This window comes from Salmo trutta, chromosome 37, assembly GCF_901001165.1.
Source record: "Salmo trutta chromosome 37, fSalTru1.1, whole genome shotgun sequence".
Taxonomy (NCBI): domain Eukaryota; kingdom Metazoa; phylum Chordata; class Actinopteri; order Salmoniformes; family Salmonidae; genus Salmo; species Salmo trutta.
This window is the reverse complement of record NC_042993.1, coordinates 10,847,112-10,874,869: the sequence shown is the minus strand read 5'-3', so window position 1 is coordinate 10,874,869 and position 27,758 is coordinate 10,847,112. Positions and strand designations below refer to the sequence as shown.

At 42.7% G+C, this 27,758-nt stretch overlaps 2 protein-coding genes across 5 annotated transcripts in view; both read right to left on the bottom strand.

The window, feature by feature from the left end:
- The window catches only part of LOC115176707 (rho guanine nucleotide exchange factor 1), a 46,171-nt gene extending 32,361 nt beyond the window's left edge, over positions 1–13,810 (bottom strand). For all 4 annotated transcript variants that reach the window (XM_029736904.1, XM_029736905.1, XM_029736907.1 and 1 more), the window contains exon 1: positions 13,510–13,810. The gene's annotated coding sequence lies outside the window, so the exon portion shown is untranslated. The remainder of the gene's footprint in view (positions 1–13,509) is intronic.
- Positions 3,187–26,441, bottom strand: LOC115176466 (ETS domain-containing transcription factor ERF-like). Its single transcript, XM_029736503.1, has 8 exons — positions 26,359–26,441; positions 25,248–25,482; positions 21,512–21,695; positions 19,316–19,445; positions 16,536–17,295; positions 8,779–8,800; positions 8,669–8,690; positions 3,187–3,293 (listed from the first exon to the last, which is right to left on the bottom strand). The coding sequence occupies exons 1-8, from the start codon at positions 26,420–26,422 to the stop codon at positions 3,187–3,189; spliced, it is 1,524 nt and encodes a 507-aa protein (XP_029592363.1). The 5' UTR covers positions 26,423–26,441.
- Between the last annotated feature and the right edge of the window lie 1,317 nt (positions 26,442–27,758).

Below are 27,758 nucleotides of genomic sequence, written 5' to 3'. Positions count from 1 at the left end.
AAAGGAGAGAAACGAATTACAGACTATTGGGACGTGACTTGGTGAGGAAAGGAGACAAGGAGAGGAAGTTTATTCAGGCCATTATTGGGACGTGGCCCAGAAGAGCAGGAGAGCCCTGGAGCTCCTGAGGCAGCTGTGCTACTCCTCCCATGCTCCTCTCCCCCCTCCCCTTTCGTCACATTCCAAGGATAATTAGTTAGGTGTCAGCTGGCATCAATCTATTGATAGCCATCAGGCATACATGCCTCTGTACTTGGGTGTTTCTGTGTGTTAATGTGCAAGGGAGGGCTTGTGTGTGCATCTATTATAAAGCACCCGTTACAACTCCTAAACTTAGCAAAAAAGGAAATGTCACTTTTCAAGACCCTGTCTTTCAAAGATGATTTGTAAAAATCCAAATAACTTCACAGATCTTCACTGTAAAGGGTTTAAACACTGTTTCCCCATGCTTGTTCAATGAACCATAAACAATAATGAACATGCACCTGTGGAACAGTCGTTAAGACACTAATAGCTTACAGACCGTAGGCAATTAAGGTCACAGTTATGAAAACTTAGGACACTAAAGAGGCCTTTCTACTGACTCTGAAAAACACCAAAAGAAAGATGGCCAGGGTCCCTGCTCATCTGCGTGAACGTGCCTTAGGCATGCTGCAAGAAGGCATGAGGACTGCAGATGTGGCCAGGGCAATAAATTGCAATGTCCGTACTGCGAGACGCCTAAGACAGCGCTACAGGGAGACAGGATGGACAGCCGATCGTCCTCGCAGTGGCAGACCACGTGTAACAACACCTGCACAGGATCGGTACATCCGAACATCACACCTGCGGGACAGGTACAGGATGGCAACAACAACTGCCCCAGTTACACCAGGAACGCACAATCCCTCCATCAGTGCTCAGACTGTCCGCAATAGGCTGAGAGAGGCTGGACTGAGGGCTTGTAGGCCTGTTGTAAGGCAGGTCCTCACCAGACATCACCAGCAACAATGTCGCCTATGGGCACATCCCCACCGTCGCTGGACCAGACTGGACTGGCAAAAAGTGCTCTTCACTGATGAGTCACGGTTTTGTCTCACTAAGGTGATGGTCAGATTTGCGTTTATCGTCGAAAGAATGAGCGTTACACCGAAGCCTGTACTCTGGAGCAGGATCGATTTGGAGGTGGAGGGTCCGTCATGGTCTGGAGCGGTGTGTCACAGCATCATCGGACTGAGCTTGTTGTCATTGCAAACAATCTCAACGCTGTGCGTTACAGGGAAGACATCCTCCTCCCTCATGTGGTACCCTTCCTGCAGGCTCATCCTGACATGACCCTCCAGCATGACAATGCCATCAGCCATACTGCCCGTTCTGTGCGTGATTTCCTGCAAGACAGGAATGTCAGTGTTCTGCCATTGCCAGCGAAGAGCCCGGATCTCAATCCCATTGAGCACGCCTGGGACCTGTTGGATCGGAGGGTGAGGGCTAGGGGCCATTACCCCCAGAAATGTCCGGGAACTTGCAGGTGCCTTGGTGGAAGAGTGGGGTAACATCTCACAGCAAGAACTGTCAAATCTGGTGCAGTCCATGAGGAGGAGATGCACTGCAGTACTTAATGCAGCTGGTGGCCACACCAGATACTGACTGTTACTTTTGATTTTGACCCCCCCCCTTTGTTCAGGGACACATTATTCAATTTCTGTTAGTCACATGTCTGTGGAACTTGTTCAGTGTGTGTCTCAGTTGTTTGATCTTATCATACAAATATTTACACATGTTAAGTTTGCTGAAAATAAACGCAGTTGACAGTGAGAGGACTTTTATTTTTTTGCTGAGTTTATCTCCATTTTCACTTGAAACACAATCATATTATATGGTTATTCAACATGTTTTGTTTTACAGCATTTCTTAGTTCCACCAGGCAGGTAGGTCAGTGTGAGAGAGTTGTATTAATAATCACTGAGTCACTGTTACACCAGCTCTAGCACCAAGACCACAATCCCCATTGTGTAACCGTTTGAGCAAACAAACACCCACCGTGTCACCATTTACACAACCAATAAGAACGCAGGACAATGAGGGGCCAAACGATGACCTCACTCCACTGTGAGCTTCTTCACTGTCCATGCCACAGTGGCAGAGGCTGATACCTGTCAATCAAGTTTCTTCAATGACAGTCACATTACAGTGACTGTCAGTCAGAGCAGTTTGTGTCAGCCAGTCAGAATCAGAATAGGAAGGATCATAGAAATTCTAGTTGTATGGTGCCTGCCAATCCCAGTAAGAGTAGAGCATCACAGACCGCTGGAGTTTAGGTAATGTCAGAGCCAACTGGTACAACACTTTAGAGGGATGAAGCCTTAGACAGACCCTTATGCAGTGGTGGAAAAAGTACTCAATTGTCATACTTGAGTAAAAGTAAAGATACCTTAATAGAAAACGACTCAAGTACAAGTCACCCAGTAAAATACTACTTGAGTAAAAGTCTAAAAGTATTTCATTTTAAATATACTTAAGAATCAAAAGTAAAACTATAAATAATTTCAAATTCCTTATATAAATTTTCTTGTTTTTTTTATTTACGCGTAGCCAAGGGCACACTACAACACGCAGACATAATTTACAAACGAAGCATTTGTGTTGAGTGAGTCCGCCAGGGCAGAGGCAGTTGGGATGAGCAGAGACCTTCTCTGTTTAGTGTGTGAATCGAACCATTTTCCTGTCAAAATGTAACGAGTACTTTTGGGTGTCAGGGGAAAAGTATGGAGTAAAAAGTACATTATTTTCTTTAGGAATGTAGTGGAATAAAAGTAAAAGTTGACAAAAATATAAATAGTAAAGTAGATACCCCAAAAAAACGACTTAAGTAGCACTTTGAAGTATTTTTACTTATCTACTTTACACCACTGCCCTTATGTGACTGGTGAGAGTCATATAGTACAGTAAAAATAAAAATAACAAAGAGAATGAGGGTTCTACAGTATCTATCAATCATAGAAGCCAGTCTTTCATCCCATCTGAAAACATAAAGTAGGTGCATTTCTAAGTACCAAACATTCATTCATTGTGTCAGCTTAGGTCACTCTTCACCCCAAACACCCGGTCCCGCACAATAGCCTGTGTCCGGTCTCCTGTGCCACTAAGACAGTATGGCCCTGAAATAGAACAGAGCCCTTATGGAAGCTAGCTGTGTCTGTGCTCTTTTTATCTGGCCTTCTCATCAGACAAGGCTTCATTGCACTGAATGAGTCCTGGCTTCTCTGGGGTCCTATGGCCCTGGCCGGGCTCCGAGGGGGTGTCCCCAGAGGCGCCTGAGTAGAAAAGGAGCGGGAGGCACACAGACAGGAAGTGGGTGTAATTTCCTCAGGAAATGATCATTTCCTGTTCGACCTGTTTGCAAGAGTCATGTCGAAAGATCGAGAGAGCGAAAGAGAAGACAAGAGAGAGAGGATGAGAAAGAGGGGAGGAGGGATGAGGAGAGGATAGAGGAGGAGAGAGCGAGGAGTGATGGTGTACAAAATGAGAAAGAGAGAAAGCAAGCTAGAAAGAGGAAGGATGGAGCATGGCAGAGGGGAACAAGGTCAGGGGTAAAATTAAGAAATGACACCCTTCTCTTTACTTGAACTGTGCTCATCACCTCTGTCACTCAGAAGAGGAAGTTGGCAAATACTTAATGAACGAAATCAACCAAAGAAAGATGATTGAGAAACAGAGAGAGTCGAGGACACGTGGGTAAAACTGAGATAAGGTGTGAGAAGCACAGTGAGGCCCTAGTACTGCTCACTGCCATCATGTGTGCGGGGGTGTGCGTATCAAATCACATGTTATTCGTCACATGCTTCATAAACAACAGGTGTAGACTAACAGTGAAATGCTTACTTATGGCCCCTTCCCGTCATTGCTTACTTACAGGCCATTAATTAACCCAACAAAAATACAATGTGTGTGGTGTGTTGGGCAATGCAGGGACTGAAGTGTGAAATTCCTGGGCTAACTCAGGTTAATGAAGGATAATCATTCATAGCTGACAACTGTTGCAACACCACTGTGATCAACACATTTACATCAACACTGCAGATTACACACCACAGTCCAGAGTAGATACATTGATGTTCCAACTGCATGTGAGATTAGGGATTAAATACAGTTGAAGTCAGAAGTTTACATACACCTTAGCCAAATACATTTACTTCATTTTTCACAATTCCTGACATTTAATCCTAGTAAAAATTCCCTGTTTTAGGTCAGTTAGGATCACCACTTTATTTCAAGAATGTGAAATGTCAGAATAATAGTAGAGAGATTTATTTATTTCATCACATCCCCAGTGGGTCAGAAGTTAACATACAATCAATTACTATTTGGTAGCATTGCCTTTAAATTGTTTAACTTGGGTCAAACGTTTCAGGTAGCCTTCCACAAGCTTCCCAAAATAAGTTGGGTGAATTTTGGCCCATTCATCCCGACAGTGCTGGTGTAACTGAGTCAGGTTTGTAGGCCTCCTTGCTCGCACACACTTTTTCAGTTCTGGCCACACATTTTCTGTAGGATTGAGGTCAGGGCTTTGTGATGGCCACTCCAATACCTTGACTTTGTTGTCCTTAAGCCATTTTGCCACAACTTTGGAAGTATGCTTGGGGTCATTGTCCATTTGGAAGACCCATTTGCGACCAAGCTTTAACTTCCTGACTGATGTCTTGAGATGTTGCTTCAATATATCCACATAATTTTCCGTCCTCATGATGCCATCTATTTTATGAAGTGCACCAGTCCCTCCTGCAGCAAAGCACCCCCACAACATGATGCTGCCACCCCCGTGCTTCACGGTTGGGATGGTGTTCTTCAGCTTGCAAGCCTCCCCCTTTTCCCTCCAAATATAACAATGGTCATTATGGCCAAACAGTTCTATTTTTGTTTCATCAGACCAGAGGACATTTCTCCAAAAAGTACAATCTTTGTCCCCATGTCCAGTTGCAAACTGTAATCTGGCTTTTTTATGGCGGGTTTGGAACAGTGGCTTCTTCCTTGCTGAGCGGCCTTTCAGGTTATGTCGATATAGGACTCGTTTTACTGTGGATATAGATCCTTTTGTACCTGTTTCCTCCAGCATATTCACAAGGTCCTTTGCTGTTGTTCTGGGATTGATTTGCACTTTTCGCACCAAAGTACGTTCATCTCTAGGAGACAGAACGCGTCTCCTTCCTGAGCGGTATGACGGCTGATGTGGTCCTATGGTGTTTAAACTTGTGTACTATTGTTTGTACAGATGAACATGGTACCTTCAGGCATTTGGAAATTGCTCCCAAGGATGAACCAAACTTGTGATGGTCTACAATTTTTTTTTTTAGGTCTTGGCTGATTTATTTTGATTTTCCCATGATGTCAAGCAAAGAGGCACTGAGTTTGAAGGTAGGCCTTGAAATACATCCACAGGTACACCTCCAATTGACTCAAATGATGTCACTTAGCCTATCAGAAGCTTCTAAAGCCATGACATAGTTTTCTGGAATTTTCCAAGCTGTTTAAAGGCACAGTCAACTTAGTGTATGTAAACTTCTGACCCACTGGAATTGTGATACAGTGAATTATAAGTGAAATAATCTGTCTGTAAACAATTGTTGGAAAAATTACTTGTCATGCACAAAGTAGATGTCCTAACCGACTTGTCAAAACTATAGTTTGTTAACAAGAAATTTGTGGAGTGGTTGAAAAACAAGTTTTAATGACTCCAATCTAAGTGTATGTAAACTTCTGACTTTAACTGTAGGTACAAAAATTACCCCAAATTAGTCATTCATATATACAACAGTACACTTGTTTACATAGCAGAAAGTAGTATTGGGTAAACAAAGATTGTCATTCACAATTCAATATACTGTAATAGCAGACTCTGGACCTAAATGGATGTTCCAAAAGAGAGAGATCTAAGACAGAAGAAAAAACCAAGAGAGGCAAAGAGATGAGAATGAAAGCGTAAAAGGAGAGAAGAGAGAGAGAGAAGTGTCAGGAGGATGTGTGATGGAGGGAGGGAACAGCTACGCTGAAAGTGGTGTGAATATGCCCTCATACCACATCCTCTCTATCCATCCCTCTTACAGTCTGCTTCTCTCGCTCTCTTCCTTCCCTCCCTGTACTCTCTTCTCCCCTCTCTCTCCACCTTCAAATCAATCTCAATCGCCAGGTCGCAGTTGTAAATGAGAACTCGTTCTCAACTGGCCTACCTGGTTAAATAAAGGTGAACTAAAATAAAAAAATACATCTTGGTTGTTATGGCCACTCCAATACAGCCAAGCCACTCATGAACAGAACAGTAGAGCCAATTACGTCATTTAACAGCCATTACGCACTGGCTAACATCAGACTAGCAACTCAAAAAGTCCTCACCCCTAGAACACCAGTGGTGTGTTAAATCCCCTGCATCTCTTTCTGTCCTTATTTCCTATCCATTAGAGCCAAAATATACTTCCATACCCCTGACAACTCCTTGGCATTACTTTCCCTACCCCCTATTTTTCTCTTGCTCTCCATGTAAGTGGTCACTGTTTCATGCTTCATGGAAACATTGGATAGACGAGGGCCAATTGACTGGCATGGATTGGGTTTGCAGTGAGCCTACTGCCTCTTTAACTGGTTCCAAATGTGTGTGTGTGTGTGTGTTGGTGTGTCTGGATAGTAGGGTAATTGCGCAGGCCAAACACAGAGGCCTTTGATTACCATTTGGGTCGTGGAGAAATGTTTTCATTCATTCAGAAGGGATGTATGTGTAAGGGATGTGTGTGTGTGTGTGTGTGTGTGTGTGTGTGTGTGTGTGTGTGTGTGTGTGTGTGTGTGTGTGTGTGTGTGTGTGTGTGTGCATGTGTTGGCAGGACACGTTTTACCACCCCTATGTCCAGCGGTGGCTGATGATGACTTGAGGACTGCAGCACATAAAACAGCTATGTCCGGCCAGAGTGCTGGAAGAGCTTTCCCAGAACCCCAATCTGGGCTGACTCTGAACATGGAGGTAGCAATAACGCCGCCCAACACACACGCCCCTCCATGACGGTACGGCCCACATAATGCACCAACCATGCAACACAGTCCTGCTGCATTCATATCCTCCATCTTAACTTAGCTCTATTACCGAGGCACCATAAACCACATACTGCAGCAAGCATCATTATTGGACATTTCTGTTAAATTTCCCAGTGAAAATGGCCTAATAATTAATATCTTCAGATTTAGTCATACAGCTCTGTCTCCCCCTTTTCTAACCAGACTTTTAGAAAATAATGTGTATACAACTCATTCAGAGTTGAAAATGTTAAGATAGTGTCGTGTCCTAGGGCCCTCTTGTTGTTTACATTAGTAACCTCATCAGCCCTGCTGCACTGTCAACATGGAGGGGTCATTTGAGGCTGCTTGTTCTCGTGATGGTGGTGTGTGTCTAAACCTCCACTCTTGTTCAAGTCCCACTTCTTGCAAGTTATCCCACCCACCCCTATCCCTCTCTCTCCAGCCATCCATCCCCAAGAGTAAACACAGTCCATGAAGCCCAGTCTTTTCCACCCTGACCCAGGGAATGAAAGAGCTCCTTCTCTCCCTCCGGTTCTCTACCAGTCTGACTCACATTCTGACTGAGGGGCAGTGCTGTTTCCATGTCACACCTGTCTGTATGTCTGCCAGCCAACACAAAAGAGACACACAAACCCAAGGCCTAATACAAAGACATAATACACACAGACAACTGTATACCACATACAGTATGTACAAATAGACTATGTGCGCACACACACACACACACACATCTCTTCTCCTCCCTACTAAAAGACTCAATCAGGGCTTGGGGATGTCACCACCTTGCACACATCTCCTTCACACATGTTCAGTTCCATTCCCCTGCATTTACATAGTGTATCAGAGGACAGTGGGTTGGTCCTGGACTGTTCTGAACTACATGGCTGTGCTACAGGGCTGACACAGCACACTGAGACAGGAGAGAGAGATAAGCACGTCTACTGTACAAGCTGACAGTAAACCAGAGCTACCTGTGTTCACCTGAGAATACCCTGAGCTAGGCTAACTGAGAACCATCCCCCACCCTGCCGTTACGATCTCCACTTATTACAAATACACGGCTCATTTAACTGTCGTCTGGAATGCACACTGGGCTAATGGCAAACGGACATACAGTTCGCACACACTGATGAACACACACGGTTCTTGGTTAGAAGATGCTCAGCTTCATCTTGCTCAAGGCCAGGATTAACGCTGCTGCTTTCAGATCCTTCCATCATGCCAGGGAGACGCAGGACGGCATAGCGCGCGCACACACACACACACACACACACACGAGAGAGTGGCACTCTTCATTACACTTGATTAACATAAGAATCTGCACTGCAGATTACTCTACTCAACATGCCTTTATAGCTAAACTGAACAGCTGACATGTTGAAATGTTTCTTTTCTAAACCAGACATAGTAGTCCTATAGGGAATCCCTAGTAGTTGCCCCTTTGTCCAGAGGGACAGCCCCCTGGCTGTTACATTGTGGGTAAGCGGCTATATTCTACCATCTGCTGGTTGTCTAGTCGTAACCCTCTGGCCTAGTTACTGAGCTCAGTGTACCTCAGCTGTAACTACACTAGGCCTAAAAAAGCACTGGGATTCCTCTATTAATGCCCTGAGAGAATAGGATTGTGTACCTGAGAGAATAGGATTGTGTACCTGAGAGAATAGGATTGTGTACCTGAGAGAATAGGATTGTGTACCTGAGAGAATAGGATTGTGTACCTGAGAGAATAGGATTGTGTACCTGAGAGAATAGGATTGTGTACCTGAGAGAATAGGATTGTGTACCTGAGAGAATAGGATTGTGTACCTGAGAGAGGGATTGGCGGAGGGTGGGGAGTGTGTGTGTGCGTGCGTGCATTCGTTAGGGCTGGGCGATATGGCCGACAAATCATATCTCAATTTTTTCTAACTTATGGCCGATTCACAATGTATACAGTTTCTCTAAATAGGCTTTGTTGTACAATTAAAGGTCAAATGCACTGCATTTCAAACAGTCAGCAATAATCTAATGAATTCAGGACTTGTAAAATTATACCTAGGTTAAATATAAGCCTTCCACAACCATAAGACGCACTAATCAAAATAGTTTAACCTGCTTTTTTACAATAATCACTGATCTGGCTTTCAAGTCTGTCTATGAAAATACCCTTTTTATTACAAATGTAACCAGAAACATGCACATTCACTAATAATGACTCACTTCTTGTAGCAAGGACTATAGAAAATTAACACCGGTCACATCAACAACCTCTCAAGCACAAGTGCTAGCGAGAAGCCAGCTGATCTTTATATTTCAACTTCAGACAACTTGAATTTATTTGCTTGCTAACAAGGTCTAACTGTTGAATTGTTATGAACACATCCTTCTGTCCGTCTCCAACAGTTTGAACAGCATGCTAGGCTGTCCACTTTGTTCAGATGTTAAAATCGAATGGCTATTTTATTTCTCAGAATGAGAACGAGTTGCCATTGAGAATGAGAACGAATTCTTTATATAATTGTGTTTTATGCTATAACAGTCTTTGGCTAAAATGCTGCTAGCAGTATGTGTTACCGCAATGCCGCCAGGCACGACAAACTGAGCATTCATTTTCCAGAATCAACGTTCATTGATACTCCTGTTTCAGTAGTGTCTGCTCTGCCCCCATTTTGAGGAGTTGAGACATAAAAATGACATAGAGGAGTTAACCTTTCTAACTATTACAGTAAAACAATGTCTCAATGTGTTTTAGTCTCCATATGACCCATTCTATTGGACCAAAACTCAAATAGCGAGTTGAAACCGCTTGTCAGAGGAAGAAGTGATCTCTCATCTTTGTTGTTGTGAGTAGCAGGGGGAGGGGCTTGATGTGAGGGGGAGGAGCTGGGTGTGTGGGGGGAGGGGCGTGGTGTTCATGTGTAAATGGAAAGGTGCACAGTCTCAGCAGAAGAAGCAAAGGAGATGAGACCAAAAAGACAACATGTTGAAAACAAGCAGACATAAACGCTAAAAAAAATTAAAAAATAAACAATACCTTGATTCTTGCGATACGGGCATTTAGATATCACGCCAAAACATAAATTCAAATGATCAAATTCGATATATAACCCAGCCCTAGTATGTGTGTGTGTGAGTGAGAGAAAAGAAAGAAACTTCAATTAAATAGCCCACATTCCTTTAAAAGGAAGAGATGGTACCCTTTGAGCTTCAGGCAAGACTGCACTTGCAGAGGTAGAGAAAGAAAGAAATAGAGGGAGGGATGACAGCAAAGTGTTGTTGTTCCTCTAACAGAGACAGGAAGCCTCTGTAGTTCAGTGGTTGCCGCTGACACATCACAACGCTCCAAGCCCAACCGCCGTTTCAGCATCACGTCTCATCTGATCAGTTCAGCTACAGAACTACTCCAAAACAACTACGGGTCAACCCACAGGCCCATAACAACAGACCATGGCTGAACTTGAGACAGTGTGGTGTTCAGATTCTGAGCAAAGGTCATACATAGCACCAAGCATTCACGATGTCGATGTGTTGTAGGCCCAATTCAGTCCCTTAGTAACACATAGACAAGGTTATTTTTGGAGTTCAATTGAGCCTGCGAAACTAAACAGCTAAATAAGTGCCGATCAACTCAAACCATGGATAATGGCCCAACCCTCTAGGTCTGATCAAGTACAATTGAAGTCAGAAGTTTACATACACTTAGGTTGGAGTCATTAAAACTTGTTTTCCAACCCCTCCACAATTTTCTTGTTAACAAACTATAGTTTTGGCAAGTCGGTTAGAACATCTACTTTGTGCATGACAAGTCATTTTTCCAACAATTGTTTAAGGACAGATTATTTCACTTCTAATTCACTGTATCACAATTCCAGTGGGTCAGAGGTTTACATACACTAAGTTGACTGTGCCTTTAAACAGCTTGGAAAATTCCAGAAAACTATGTCATGGCTTTAGAAGCTTCTGATAGGCTAAGTGACATCATTTGAGTCAATTGGAGGTGTACCTGTGGATGTATTTCAAGGCCTACTTTCAAACTCTGTGCCTCTTTGCTTGACATCATGGGAAAATCAAGAGAAATCAGCCAAGACCTCAGAAAAAATGTGTAGACCTCTACAAGAGAGATTTGGTAAAAGTGCAAATCAATCCCAGAACAACAGCAAAGGACCTTGTGAAAATGCTGGAGGAAACAGGTACAAAAGTATCTATATCCACAGTAAAACAAGTCCTATATCGACATAACCTGAAAGGCCGCTCAGCAAGGAAGAAGCCACTGCTCCAAAACCGCCATAAAAAAACAGACTATGGTTTGCAACTGGACATGGGGACAAAGATTGTACTTTTTGGTGAAATGTCCTCTGGTCTGATGAAACAAAAATAGAACTGTTTGGCCATAATGACCATTGTTATGTTTGGAGGAAAAAGGGGGAGGCTTGCAAGCTGAAGAACACCATCCCAACCGTGAAGCACGGGGGTGGCAGCATCATGTTGTGGGGTGCTTTGCTGCAGGAGGGACTGGTGCACTTCACAAAATAGATGGCATCGTGAGGAAGGAAAATTATGTGGATATATTGAAGCAACATCTCAAAACATCAGTCAGGAAGTTAAAGCTTAGTCGCAAATTGGTCTTCCAAATGGACAATGACCCCAAGCATACTTCCAAAGTTGTGGCAAAATGGCTTAAGGACAACAAAGTCAAGGTATTGGAGTGGCCATCACAAAGCCCTGACCTCAATCCTACAGAAAATGTGTAGCCAGAACTGAAAAAGCGTGTGCGAGCAAGGAGGCCTACAAACCTGACTCAGTTACACCAGCTCTGTCAGGAGGAATAGACCAAAATTCACCCAACTTATTGTGGGAAGCTTGTGGAAGGCTACTCAAAATGTTTGCCCCAAGTTAAACAATTTAAAGGCAATGCTACCAAATACTAATTGAGTGTATATAAACTTCTGACCCACTGGGAATGTGATGAAAGAAATAAAAGCTGAAATAAATCATTCTATTATTCTGACATTTCACATTCTTAAAATAAAGTGGTGATCCTACCTGACCTAAGACAGGGATTTTTTTACTAGGATTAAATGTCAGGAATTGTGAAAAACTGAGTTTAAATGTATTTTGCTAAGGTGTATGTAAACTTCCGACATCAACTGTATATTATTCTCTTGATCTTTGATCCCAGAATTTCTAAGTCACTGTTACTACAGGAGCTGGCTAACACCCGGTACTCTACCCTGCACCTTACAGACTGCTTTGCCCTATGTACATAGTGACTGAACACTGGTCACTTTAATCATGTTTACATACTACTTTACCCACTTCATATGTATATACTGTATTCTAGTCATGGCTCATCCTATACAACTACTGCTGTACACAACTTTTCTAATAATATACTGTCTATACCAGTTTATATATATTCCAGACTTTGACATTGCTCGTTCTGAAATGCTTTATTTATTTATTTGTACTTATTGGATTATGTGCATATTGTTGTGTATTGCTAGGTACTATTACCGCATTGTTGGATGCTAGAAACACAAGCATTTCGCTGACCTGCATATGCAATCAGTACATTTATTTGATTTTGATTTGTCGAGGATTAAACGGAATGATGGGGGAGGGGAGAGGCAAAAAAGGCCAAAAGTGGGATGGAGTCCAGTGACAGATGTGTGTTTGTATAGCTGCTGTACTTTTCATATACAAAGAGAAAATAGTGTGATCAACTGTAAGCAGGAGAAATATGCTACAGTGTATGATACATCTACTGGTACAATCTCACAACTTGCTATCAGTAGGCTTTCTACCTTTGATAATGACGAACTATCTAATCAGTATAATGTGTGTAATTATGTCTAAATAACACTCCGACTTTAGGCTGGTTTAACAGCTAAATCAAACATGGCTATTAATGTTATTTGATAAAATATACTTTTTAGATTTTCAATGTCACATTGAAATACTCGTAAAAAAATACATAGGCAAGCAAATCATTGAACGTCGGCCTGGCCACATTGCTGGCAATAACTGCTATAGTTACACAGTTACATTATATAATAGGCTACAATGTTGCGAGTCCTTTTACAAACTATGCTCTTTGCAACATTTTTGTAACATGACGGTTAGCGATACTTTGTAGCCTGTTAAAAAATATCACTTGATTGAACAACAAATTAGCTAGCGACCTGACACGTACCCCTCAAATACCAGTATGCTTCAGCAAGTCCTACTTTGTAATAAAATAGTGTTTAATTAACTCTAAAACACCTGATTTGGGGACTCGAGAGAACGAGATGTTCCGATAGATTGTAGCCAAACACAACATTCCTTTAGCTAGACGTTAACTAAAGGCTGTCTGGTGAGCTGGCTAGCGAGAGACAAGACTTCACTCGCGGAATAATCGAATTAAATCCCAAGTTTTTTTTATAAGTAACTAAGCATCGAACGTATGTACATGTTAAATATATTATCAAAATGTTTCAACGAGGTACTCACCTCAAAATACAGCAACAGCAAAAAAAAAAGACTGACAAACGTCTATTATGGTTTGCTGTTCGAAAGTTGTCGTATGTCGCTGGAAAAAAACATTATACGCGGAAGTACAAATTCAAGTGCACAATTTCCCCTTGCCTGATTTTTTTTATCTGCATAAACCACTGGCAAAGTCATGCATGACGATGTCAAAATATATTGGTTTGATGTAATAATACAGTTTTCAATATGATCTAGCTATATAAAATCTGGTTTTCATGTAACTTTTTCCATCCCCAGTTGTTTCCTGATGGGCTTCCATACTAGATTGTGTTACACGGTATTCGGTCCCCTCGTCTACCCATGGGAGTCAAGCGTATCAACAGTTATTCAATGCATCTTCAATGTGTTTATTAGCAACATTTTAGTTCACTGCCAATCTTTTCACACATAAGGTAATCCGTGTTGAAATATTAATTATGGAATTGAACGCATTATGTCAATTATTGAACAGTATTGAAACCCTGAATACATTTAGGAATATCCAGTAGAAGCAATGCTTTTGTTTCCGTAAACTTCTGTTTCACTTAGCAATATGATCTCATATGTTTCACAATTCACAAATAGGCTATCACACAAAGTAATTCCGATTTAGGTAGGGTTGGCTGTTTGTGAAAGTTTAGGGCTTGCACCTATCTTGGTTTGTCATCTTCATTTCCCTTCTTATCCGGCCTTTACTACTCTCAGCTTCTAAGTGCGTCCGAAATTGCACCCTATTCACTTTATAGTGCACTGGTCAAATGTAGTGCACACTATGTAGAGAAAACGATGACATTTTCTGACATTTTAATCAACACGTTTAATAAAGGTAGGCGGCAGACGTTCATGACATATCCTTGAGAGAGGAGGCCATATGGCATATGCTGTCCCATTACCCTGACTATTACAACTCATTGAACTCAATCAGTCAATTACACATGCAAGAAAAATAAGACTAAGGGAAACCATGGCCAATGTTTTACTCATGCTCATGAAATCAAACCCTTCCATGATATAATGCAAACTATTCGTGTAGACTAGATAAGGTCATTACATTGTAATATAGGTCCAGGTTCGCCACCCTGTGGAGAAAGGATGCTCTACACCAGGGGTCTCAAGCAGGCCTATTGGAGCCTCTTCCAGTGTAAAGCACACATTCATTCACACAGTGAGTTCAGTGCCAACAACAGTCCAATCTCCAGAATAATGTTTATTGCTTTAGAAGTTATTCATATTTTTTTCTTATTTTTGATCTTTCCATTTTTCCTCTTTACAATAAAACAAAGAGATGTGACTTATTATTTCACGGCATGATCATTTTGGATGTGTACACATACATTCACAAAGGAAAGAGTATTTACAGCGGTGTTGGTGAATGCCACACAGAGATCATAAAACAGAGATTTCTGGTAGAATCCAACAAATATAGAATTACATGACCTTTACAATAGGGCTTTCACACCTAATGTTATACCTCCACCTGTTACAAACCATACCATATGAATCTGTACAATGTGGGGTAGTTAGTATGCACTCTGTGCTTCAAAGTGAGCAACATGGAATGTCCCTAGTTGGTATTGAGATACTTTGTACCTCTTGCTTTAATTTCTACAGGGGGACCGTTGCCATGGATAAAAAGCTTAGACTCAAAAATAATCTACATATTTTGTTGTTGTTGTAGTTGAAAGAATGTGCTGAAACCAATATTTCTCACATTTGAGAAATTACAGAACAGTTACACTGGGTGAATGCTAACTATAAAAATAAGACTACCAGAATATTTAAACCCAAAGGGCATCTTGGAAAATGACCAAAGGGCACAATTAGCTGGGGTTGAGAAAATATGAGACAATTCCCCATATATGAGTCCTCCTCATAGAAAAAACACCTTCCCAGCGCAGATACTCTGACTGCTGTTAATTATTTAAAACTTTAATACACCTATACTTGTCAATTTCCCAACATTATTTAAATACGTAATTAAATCACACCAACACAGCTAACTTTTATAATATTGGTAATAATTAAATGTAATGTACACCATAATAAAATATATACAATTAAATATTGATACAAATTCTACATTTGTCCAGCTCTCTCTTTTGCTCTCTCTTTCTCTCTCTCTCTTTCTCTCCCTCTCACTGAAGAAAGTTAAGCAATTTAAATGAGCATTAAACAATAACAAACAAACAAGTATGGAGTTAGAAATGTGCATTAAAATACCAGAGCATTACATTAGCAGAGCAAAATGACTAATTGTTTGGATTTGGGGGATGATCATTTTTCCCAACAAACAATGAACTGTAGCAGCCTCCTATTAAGACCACCAGCTGGCAATGTTTGACTATGTTTAGAACAGAAAAATACATACCGGTACCCAAGAAAAGGAATCCCCAAAAAACTAAAGCAATGTCTCTGTCAGATATAATTTCTTGCGGCCATTATTGCAATTCATCTTATGTGTGTATATTGTAGTGTTGTTTATTATTGTTCTAGTATTATATTTTAATGTAATTCATTATACATTGTGTTATATTTATGCAGTTTTATGGGCCCATTGCAGTAACACGGTAACATACGAATAGCACAGAACAACGTACAATGCTGTTAAAGCTCAAAACATCACTGAAACCTTGAGACAATAAAATCTGTGGGTGCACATGATGAATAAGTAGTACACATACATCTGAAACATGGTAGACTCTCAGTAATGTCAAAATCAGCAAGCTCACTATCTCAGCTATGTTGCACAAGTCAACATGTAAAGAGAGAACAGAAGGGTGGAGAGAGAGAAGAAGGGTGGAGAGAGAGAGGAAGAAATAAAAATAGAGACGGGGCAAGATGGCTCAAATAAAGGACAACATAACAGATGAAGGGAGCGAAAGAGAGGAGAGAAAAGAGAGAGAGAGTTATCTAATAGAATCTATTAGCTGTGGATCAATTTTAGAGTCTCTGTCTCCCTGTGCCGTTCAACCAGAGCCATGGAGGGAGAGAGGGATAGAGGGAGGGACGGAGGGGGAGGGGTGAGGGGCACCAGGCTCTTGAGAGGATGGGAGGACACAGGGGGAGGGAGGGAGGAGAGAGGTGGCAGTGCTCCCCCTTTCTTCCCCTCCACCAGGGTCTGTGATCGATCACTCAGCCTGGTCTCCTTGGTGATACTGAAGTCAGGCTCGTTGTCGTTGTCTGAGCTGCAGTCGCTCAGATCTGTGATCTCCAGGTCTGAGTCTGACTCTGGGTCCTGCTTCACCCCGCCTCGCCGCTCTGATGGGCTCTGTCGCCCCCCAGCAACACCACCAAGACCCATCCCTCCCAGACCCAGCCCTAACCCTAACCCTAACCCTAGCCCCAACCCAGGCTCCGTGCCTGGAGTGTTGGATTCCCTTCTCTCCCTCTCACCAACAGAGCCCCCGTTGACAATGTCCATTCGGCCCAGCGACAGAGCACCAGGGTAAGGAGGCAGGCAAAGTCTGGGCTGCCCACCTGCCGTGCCGTTAGTAACCCCGGTCTGGCCCGCTGCTCCCCTCTGTCCCCCTCCTGCCACCTCTCCCGGGGGGAGTAGGGAGGAGAAGGGGTGAGGCAGCTGGCCCAGGCTGGTCTGCAGCGGGTTGGGGTAGAAGTGGGAGGGATAGAGGGAGCCGGGGGGCAGCTTGGGGCAGTTGTTGAGGGAGAAGGCCCCTGAGAGGTAGGGATTGAAGCCCCAGGGGTAGTCGAAGGGAGGGTTGCGGGGGTAAGGACCCAACAGGGACGGGGGCTTGGAGTAACAGGGAGCGGCTGGAAGAGAACAGAGACACAGAGACAGAGGTTAGCTCACTGAAGGGGTAAAGGTCTCCTGACATACCACATCCAAGCATGTTCACTAATTATGCTCTGCAATAATTAGCAACGCAAATCCACAGCTATGTGCTGAAGCAAAATGAGAGTGCTGTTGATTTGAATAGAACCCTGATCTTAGACTATATGCCTGCCAGACCTATTCACACATTCAACTGGTTCACCACAAATATGAACATGATGAGAGATATGCTCTCTGGCAAATTAAAGTATCCCGTTAATAACAGAATAGTTATGCCACTGTAATAAAATAATACTGTCTATGAAAAAAGGAAAATGGACTGTGGTAAGAGAAATCCAGTTATTTAGAAAATCTGGCTGTTGTTGGCCGTGTGTATAGTCCAGGTGCTTGGTGAAGTCAACTAAATAATAGAAAAACGCACTCTAGTTGGCTCCATCATACTTTCAGAAACCTGATTAACATAACAGCTGATATAATGTGTATGTGTATTACATCAGCTTCCCTATATGCATCATTTAATAACAACTGAAACAAAGGAGGTAAATCTGAGGTGATACTGGAATTCAATTTTAGTGCGCGAACAAAAGAACTCTCTATGACCTCGACTGTATTTCCTTCCAACAACAGACAGCAAACTCAAAGATTTACCCCATCTCTCTCTCTCTCTCTCTCTCTCTCTCTCTCTCTCTCTCTCTCTCTACCTCTCTCTCTACCCCTCTCTCTCTACCCCTCTCTCTCTACCCCTCTCTCTCTTCCTCCTGCTCTCTCTCTTCCTCCCGCTCTCTCTCTCTCTTCCTCCCGCTCTCTCTCTCTCTTCCTCCCGCTCTCTCTCTCTCTTCCTCCCGCTCTATCTCTCTCGTCCTCCTGCTCTCTCTCTTCCTCCCGCTCTCTCTCTCTCTGTTATTTGCTATGGAGGGCTAATTTGACAGTGCTTGAGTCTCTGTGTGCTGGGCCAGAAGTAGCTGGCAGACAAATTAATATTGAATCAGTCAGGCAGGCCTCACTTGCTTATGAAAACACAGTAATGGGAGCCCACAGGCCACAAACTGAAGCCTGCACCCTCAATTAGGGCCTTCCTGCCTGGGATGGGATTAGGACAGGGGGGACACATGGGAGGGAGAGGTGGGGGAGGAGGGAAGGAGGGGGGAATAGGACCTGAGGACAAACAAAACAGGGGGGCCAAGTTGTGATGTGAAGGGGAGTGTGTTCACAGTGAACACACACTAACTCACACACACTCACTGTACTGTAAACGCACACATTCTGATGCAGTAGCAGGGCTGAAACGCACACATGGAGTATCCAGACAGACAAAGGCATTTGTACACACACACACAAACACACACACATATGCCCGCACGCTCACCCACACACAAATGCACACAAATAAAACACACACATCCAAACTGAAGGCTTATATAAAGGGAAAATGCAAATTATTACACTGACATTAACTCCAAAAACCTTAATTGAGCATCTGCCTCATATCACTGTAATAATCTGATAATATATACTGTAGATCACTCCCATCTAACCCTTCCTCTCACCTGAAGGAGAGTATGAATTGGAGGCAGTAAAGGGACATATCTCTGCTGTGTAAAGTATTGCAGTGAACATGGATTTGATCTTGTTCTCTCTCTCCTTATGCTCTCCTCATTTCCTCTATCATTCTCAAGCTCTACTTTCCATCAGTTCTCCACCTTCCTTCCTTCCTTCCTTCCTTCCTTCCTTCCTTCCTTCCTTCCTTCCTTCCTTCCTTCCTTCCTTCCTTCCTTCCTTCCTTCCTTCCTTCCTTCCTTCCTTCCTTCCTTCCTTCCTTCCTTCCTTCCTTCCTTCCTTCTTCCTTCCTTCCTTCCTTCCTTCCTTCCTTCTCTGTTCTTTACCTTCCCTCTCTCCTCTGTTCTTTACCTTCCCTCTCGTTTTTCTCAATCATCTTCTACCTTATTTTTACTGCTGTCACCCCTCTCCCTCTTGCCTCTCTCCTCTCCTCTCTCTCACCTGAGCTGAGGAAGGGGAATGTGTCCAGTCTCAGTTTATCTCCCTCTGGTCCCGGGACTGTGGCCACTCGATCAAACAGGGAGGTTCCTCTCCCTGACTCTGGCAAACGAGGGAACAGTGACTGCAGGGCCTGGGAGAAAGAGGGAAGACAGGGAGACAGAAAAAAAAGCATTAGAATCTGCTCATGTCAGTTAAGCATTTAATAGCAATTGATTTCATCAGCAAATAAAAACTAGACTTGTCTTTAGGATCCTCAACCTCCTCTTTAAATCAGCATGTATTTAGGGTAAGTCATTTGATGGAGATGGCACCCTGTAGTGTGTGGTGCAATCACACCAACAGTCACAGCAAGGACAGGATAAAAGGAAGTGCCAGGGGACTGAGAGGAAGAGGAGAGGAGATGTGAAAACAGAGGAGAAGATGAGGAGAGGAGGTAGGAGGACGCAGAGGCTCAAAGACTCAAAGCCAGGAGAAGTACAGAGTCAAATGGAGGCCAACGATTAAGTGGGCACAAAGGATAAACGACGAGACATAGAGGGATTGGGCGCCCTTCGTGGAGGGAAGAGTGTGAGGGGACAAAGGAGGGAAAGGAATGATGGAAGGATTGATGGAAGGGAGAGAGAGACTAAACAACATAATAGCTGTGGGGTAAGAGAGAGAGAGAGAGAGAGGGGAGAATGTATGTGTGTGTCTGCTCATGAGGTGTGTGGGTGTGGGGGGGGGGGTGCATGAGGTGTGTGTGTGGGGGGGGGTGCATGAGGTGTGTGTGTGTGTGTGTGTGTGTGTGTGTGTGTGTGTGTGTGTGTGTGTAGAAGTGCTTTAAAACAGGAAAGAGAAAGGAGGCCAAACAAACGAAACGGTTAAGTCACACAGAGTCGAGGGAGACAGAGAGAGAGAGGGAGGCTTTCTCTTTTTTTAGAAGAGCTGGGATCAATAATTTCTGTCACCCCTCAGCTCCAAGTTTGAAAAGCGAGACTGTACTTCCAAGCTACATGATCTGGATTGCTTAACCAAACCTGCATTAATGACCGAACATTGATCTGATCTAACGTATCTACTTGTCTTTTATTTCTTTCATTTTCAATCGATGACAGAGGGATAGGCCATCCGAGACGGGGATGTGAGAAGGGTGGATAACGTCTTCTTTTGTTTTAAGGACAAGTTAAAACCATCTCTCAAGTTTTTTCTTCACTTTCTTTGTGACTCTTTTTCTATCTTTCAGGACAAGCAAAGACTCTTCTAGTCATTTAAAGTTAACTCTATTCCCTTTTAAATACATTTCATGAATTAAATTAATAAAGATAAAATACTATTTGCACTAGTATCACAATGTCAATTTTTTTTGTGTTTGTAAAAAATCTGTAAAAAATAATTGGCATAGCAATTTCTATATCCAAGCAAATGAGAAAGTATGAATCAGTTAGTGTTTCATTTGCATATATCATCACCTAAATGGATCCGTCAGAACTATGCATCCTGAGCACAGACCATTACTTCAATACGTGTATCTATTGTTTCATTACAAACTGTAACAGTTTTATTCATACAACCCCTCTGGTGGTCCAAGAACATTTATCTCTGTAAAAATTTCAAGATGACTCTGGGCAAATAATAAGTGAAGACCATTTTATCATGATCAGGACTGCTGCTATTAGAGACAGTGAATAAAAGATGTATGATAAGACACGAGGAATGCAATTGATCCTCCCGTAACTGAAGAATGAATACACAGCAGGAGTATGTACAGTACAATCTGCAGTTCCCTTTAGCTAGACCCGCTGAATCAAATCAACATTAATAAACAATCAAGTATGGAGTTGTGGCAACCATATTTCCATCTCTCCCTCTCAGTTTCCTCCCTTTATATCTCTCTTCTTTTTCCCAATGTTGATGGTTCTCAGGTACTCGGAATCTGCTGGTCTTCTATCCAACTTGTCACTTCATTTTGGTGAATTCAAACATGTACTGTTCAAATGACAGCTCACTTTAGACAATGTGATGCATTGTGTTAACAGCGGGGAATAACTTGGAGTCGCTGTCTATTCTGGAAAACCTGTAATTCCTGTCCTTCCAATCCTCTCTTTCTCTTCTCCCTTCATACCCTCCTCCATCCATTACCCTTCTCTCCGTCCCTCCCTCTGTCCTAAACTCCATTCGTTCCTCCTTCCCTCACTTCCTCCGTTCCTCCTTCCGTACCTCGGGTGTGACAGGGCTGCAGTCGGGCGCGGCGGAGCCCCCATTGAAGTGGTTCTGGAGCAGGAAGGGGGAGCTGGCCATGTCCAGCAGAGGATAGTTCACCAGCACCACCTTACTGAAATTAAACTTGTAGGTGAAACGCTTCCCTTTGGTTTTGTGCAAAATGCGCTTATTATAGTAGTACCTGTGTGGGGGAGGATGGAGAGAAGGTGAACGGGAAGAGATCAGGAAAGAGGGAATGGAGAAAGGAGAGAAAAAAATAGGAAGAGTTAGAAACAAATATCCATGTTCTCATCGATGGTTCACAGCGGGGCTCTCCAACCTGCTTCCTGGAGAGCTACCATCCTGTAGGTTTTCCCTCCAACCTGCTTCCTGGAGAGCTACCGTCCTGTAGGTTTTCCCTCCAACCCTAATCTAGCGCAACTGATTCTAATAATAAACTGGTTGGTAAAATGAATCAGGTTAGTTACACCTGGTGTTGGAGCGAAAACCTGCAGGAGGGTAGCTCTCCGGGAAGCAGGTTGGAGTGAAAACCTACAGGATGATAGCTCTCCAGGAAGTGTTGGAGAGCCCTGGTCAACAGTAATGTGTTCTCTTAACAGCAGGGGGAACAACACCGGTCCTCCAGGGCTGAACTCCTGCTGGGTTTCTCCCTGGCATCTCACTGATCAATTCATGTTTTGACTTGACTCTCCACACACCTCGTTAGGCAGGACTAAATAAGTCCCTGAGTAAAACCAAAAACAAGCACATAAATAAACAACATCCCTCCAGAGCCTGATCTGACCTGCTGTGCACTGTTGACATACAGCAATTATCATGTAAAAATATTTGGTAAGAGCCCGTCAGTAAGCATTTCACTGTTTATCCACACCTGTTGTTTACGAAGCATGTGATGAATACATTTGATTTATTACAGGTACAATATATGTACAGAAATATGCATAATAGATATACATCAACTCTTGCTGTCAGTGCTTCTGGCATCATTCACAACTGAAGTGCCTCTTTGAGGGCGGGACTACAATGTGAGTGGTGTCTCTATGAAAACAACCTCAGGTGCCAGTCACTCCAACCTTACAGTGCTTGTTTCCTGTGCCACCTACTGAGGTGTCACAGGCTACAGTACCTGTCAGAATCCTACACTGTCAGATACTACATACTGCCATATGGTTCAGATGAGAGGGTTGGTACTTCAGGTACAGAGGTCACGTGGGGTGGGGGGTGTTCTCAAAACTGAATAAAGAAATAACATATTATATTAAGCTGGTGACTGTCCTGATACATTCTTAGACTTGAAATGACTATTTTAAGCATGTAAGTCATTTAAAATAGGCCTGTGACAAAGTCAAAATCCTGTATATCTACGCTGTAGATATAAGGTAACAACTTCACAGGCATACAGACCTGTATACAGTGCATTCGGAAAGTATTCAAAACCCTTCACTTTTTCCACATTTTGTTACGTTACAGCCTTATTTCCTCATCAACCTACACACAATACCCTATAATGACAAAGCAAAAACTGTCTTTTAGATTTTTTCAAATGTATAAAAAATGAAAACTGAAGTATCACATTTACTTAAATATCACAGACCCTTTACTCAGTACTTTGTTGAAGCACCTTTGAAAGTGATTACAGCCTTGAGTCTTCTTGGGTATGATGCTACAAACTTGGCACAGCTATATTTGGGGAGTTTCTCCCATTTCTCTCTGCAGATCCTCTCAAGCTCTGTCAGGTTGAATGGGGAGCGTCGCTGCACAGCTATTTTCAGGTCTCTCCAGAGATGTTCGATCGGTTCATGTCCGGGCTCTGGCTGGGCCACTCAAGGACATTTAGAAACTTGTCCCGAAGCCCCTCCTGCGTTGTCTTGGCTGTGTGCTTAGGGTCGTTGTCCTGTTGGAAGGTGAACCTTCATCCCAGTCTGAGGTCCTGAACGCTCTGGAGCAGGTTTTCATCAAGGATCTCTCTGTACTTTGCTCCGTTCATCTTTCCCTCGTACCTGAATAGCCTCCCAGTCCCTGCCGCTGAAAAACATCCCCACAGAATGATGATGCTGCCACCACCATGCTTCATCGTAGGGATGGTGCCAGGTTTTCTCCAGACGTGACGCTTGGCATTTAGGCCAAAGAGTTCCATCTTGGTTTCATCAGACCAGAGAATCTTGTTTCTCATGGTCTGAGAGTCCTTTAGGAGCCTTTTGACAAACTCCAAATGGGCTGTCATGTGCTTTTTATTGAGGAGTGGCTTCCGTCTGGCTGCTCTACCATAAAAGCCTTTTTGTTGGAGTGCTGCAGAGATGGTTGTCCTTCTGGAAGGTTCTCTCATCTCCACAGAGGAACTCGGGAGCTCTGTCAGAGTGACCATTGGGTTCTTGGTCACCTCCCTGACCAAGGCCCTTCTCCCCTGATTGCTCAGTTTGGCCGGGCGGCCAGCTCTAGGAAGAGTCTTGGTGGTTCCAAACTTCTTCCATTTAAGAATGATGGAGGCCATTGTGTTCTTGGGGACCTTCAATGCTGCAGAATTTTTTTGGCACCCTTCCCTAGATCTGTGCCTTGACACAATCCTGTCTTGGAGCTTTACGGACAATTCTTTTGGACTCATGGCTTGGTTTTTGCTCTAACATGCACTATCAACTGTGGGACCTTATATAGAGAGGTGTGTGCCTTTCCAAATCATGTCCAATCAATTGAATGTACCACAGGTGGACTCCAATGAAGTTGTAGAAACATCTCAAGGATGATCAATGGAAACAGGATGCACCTGAGCTCAATTTCCTGTCTCATTGCAAAGGGTCTGAATACTTATGTAAATAAGGTATTTCTGTTATTTATTTTTATAAGTTAGCAACAATTTCCCCAAAACTATTTTTGCTTTTTCATTATGGGTTATTGTGTGTAGATTGATGAGGGAAAACAAATGTTATCCATTTTAGAATACTTTCCAAATACAATGCATATCAGTATGTATCCACAACAAACAGTTGGGGCCCTCGCAATGATTTGTACATTTTTGCTTTGCGTGGCAATTGTGTCGCGGCCTTTAATTGAGCAATTAAGCTAGGCTAATCAAGAAGGCTAATTATGGCCCCAGCCAATTCATAACAATTAGACCCCTACGACAGCCCCCATTAATGAGAGGGCAGGGGAAACCAGGGAGGGGGTAACAGTGTGTGTGTGTGTGTGTGTGTGTGTGTGTGTGTGTGTGTGTGTGTGTGTGTGTGTGTGTGTGTGTGTGTGTGTGTGTGTGTGTGTGTGTGTGTATTGTCATTTGATTTGCATAAGCAAGCGATGAGTAGCGGTGGGATGTGGGGTAAATTCAATAGAATGATCTATAGCAGAATAGGTAGCAGGGCTATAGTTTAAATCACATAGCAATGTGTAGAGTTTTGAGCCAAGTATTTCTGAGAATTTCCAAGCTATTTCACATGGGGGATTAATTCTGAAATTCTTATAGAATTTTTTATATAGAGGTTTAATAGTGAACTTATCCATTTGGACATTGGAAAATAAGGTGGAATCGAGGGTATTGACATTTTTAAGGAAAAAACATCATGTTTTTCTTTCCATTTTTACTGACATGGAGGGAGAAGATGAATGAGACACGTAGGACTTATATCCACTAAAAATGAATACTGCTACTTTTTCTGGCTTCTTATACTGAAAAAGATCTAATAAAGCACACACATACACACAAACACACACACGCACAGGCACACACACACACAGTTCCTACCTTAGCGCCCTGCTCAACTTATCGTAGTTCATGTGGGGTTTGCATTTCCTGAGGCCCCACAGTTTGGCCACCTCGTCAGGGTCCTTGATGACAAACTCTCCATATTCCCCCTGCCAGGAAATCACACTCTGGTACTCCTCCTTCTGCAGCAGCTCCAGGATGAAGTGCCAAAGCTGAATCTGTCGCGAGCCGGGGCTCGACTCAGGCTTGTAGGCCCAGTCTGGGAAGGCGATGCCTGAGGAGGAGGAGCAGGAGAGTGGGAGGATGAGATTGAGGCCTATTGGTTTGTGAATGGTGAGTGCTGGCCAAAGGGGCTAGCTGTCTGGATGACTGATGGAGTGATGCAGTTAAGGGATGATGTGTTTAATATCATAGAGCATGCCTACAGCAATGTTGCTCTGTGGTACTACTAATGCCCACTAGCTTGGACCCACTGGCTGGTCAGTTAGATTTCTGCTCTCTTTCAGAGTTGATGGATGCTACTTACATTTTGATAATACTTGAATTCTAACTGCCTGCTGCTGTACACTTCTAATATAATTAAATAGCTCATCAATTGAACAAAAATTCTGGCTAATTGCCTTGCAGAATAAGTAAAGAAACATGAATCCTAACAAATTAGAAACGCTATTTGTTCACTGATGTGTGTGGTAAGTTTGTTGTTATTCAAATATAAAAATGATCTTTATAATGCGGACTTGTTGGAGTATACATATTGACCATTAGAAAACACTAGCTATCAAGGCCTGATGTACTAAGCAGTAACACAGGGAAAAAGTATGCAAGGGAATACAGGTAAACCTACTACAAATAGGTACATAAAGGTTAAGCGGTAGGAATAAAGCATTTAGTTGAAGTGTAAATAAAGACAGTTTGGTAAATTAGCATCAAGGTTTTTTGTTGTCTGTTTTATTCCTGCTGAAAATAACATCTAACACCAAACATTGCACAGGTACAAGCACTTTGTACATCTCCCCTTAGTGTATAACTGGTATCTGCCCTCCCCCAAAAGTTAATGAAATGTTCCCTAATAACCCTAATAAAATCCCCAACTCCCCAAACCACGTACCCCGGCTTCCGCAAAAAAGTGCCCCCATCCTGCTTGCCTCACCTGGAGTCCAGAGGGCAGGGACAGGGGGGGTGAGCAACAGATCACTGACGCAGTTACAGTCCATGCCTCCACTACACCTGAGAGATGGGGAGACAGAGGGAGAGAAGGGGAGAGAGGGAAAATGTCCAATTTAATTCAAATTACTTTTATTTCTTGGGAGAAAACAAAAAAGAAAGTTGGGAGAGAGGGACGAGTTCAACAAGTCCGAGGTGAGAGATGACCTGCAGGGCAAGGGGCAGGGCATGGTTTTACACCGTGGTTTTGAGTCCTCATATCAACGTTACATACAGTATATATCAAGAGCTTTTGTAGATTATGTGTTTGATGGAGCGATCTAGCAGGGTTAGAGAGCACTAACTGATGCAATGTGGAGGACATCCCTACAGAATAGAATATGAGAAATTAAAACATCTCCTTTAGACTTGAAGAAGGCGCAGGATAATGAGGTGATAGATAGAAGCTGTTTTGATCAAAAAGTGGGAGTAGGGAGTAGTGATTCATTCCAAAATGGTTAGTGGTTTAGTGGTTATAACGGCTATATTGACAAAGACGTAACATGAAAGACTAATATATTAAATTTACAATCCTTTAAACGAATTAATATTTGTAATAAAATGAGTAGAAAATTACAAAAATAGAAACTAAAATGAGAACCAAGGCCAGGTAAGTAAAAACAAATAAAGCTGTATTTTCATATTTTCACATTGCTAATACCTAAGTTAAGATCTGTATCGAATATGCCAAATAAATGCCCAAAAATTGAAATTGGGTTGGCTAGTGAAAAGCACAACAGGTACACAATAAATACATCTAGACATGTTTATTGCCCAGCAAACTATTGATCAGCAGTCTTTCTGTCTGAACATTCACATCATTTTATTTCTGAGAAAATAATCTCTGAATATAGAAATTAAACTGTGAATTAGGACGACAGGTAGCCTAGTGGTTGGAGCGGTGGGCTCTAAATACCCGAGCTGACAAGATGAAAAATCTGTCGATGTGCCCTTGAGCAAGGCACTTAACCCTCATTTGCTCCTACTATGGCTGACCCTGTAATAAGAGTGAATATGACTAAAGACAGAGTTGTAATTCTACTGTGCACATTAGACAACTGTGGAGGTGAATGGTGAAATACTAAGGATGAGCACCTGTCAATGTTAGGATGAAGTGAAGTGAGACGAGTTCAAGAGATTGGATACAGTTTGGATATTACAATTTCATCTTGGTTGTTTTACAAACCTCAAATGGAAAAGAAACCCTGCCACTGCAGAAGTATCTTTAATGCTGGTCTCTCCATCTATCTTTCCATCTCTCTCTCCATCTCTCTCTCTCTTTCCACTCTCTGTCTCTATTTAATTATGCTCTGTGAAATGTGGATTTTCCCTCCAGCATTGAAATGG

Bases quoted from the DNA above. Each gene is read 5' to 3' on its own strand.
- LOC115176466 (XM_029736503.1), bottom strand. From the start codon at position 26,422: ATGGACTGTAACTGCGTCAGTGATCTGTTGCTCACCCCCCCTGTCCCT. The intron at 17,296-19,315 runs GTGAGAGAGAGG...GTTCTCTTCCAG, and splicing joins ATTCCCCTTCCTCAGCTCAG to CCGCTCCCTGTTACTCCAAG. The intron at 8,801-16,535 runs GTCCCTCCCTCT...CTATTCTCTCAG, and splicing joins CCCCTCACCCCTCCCCCTCC to GTACACAATCCTATTCTCTC.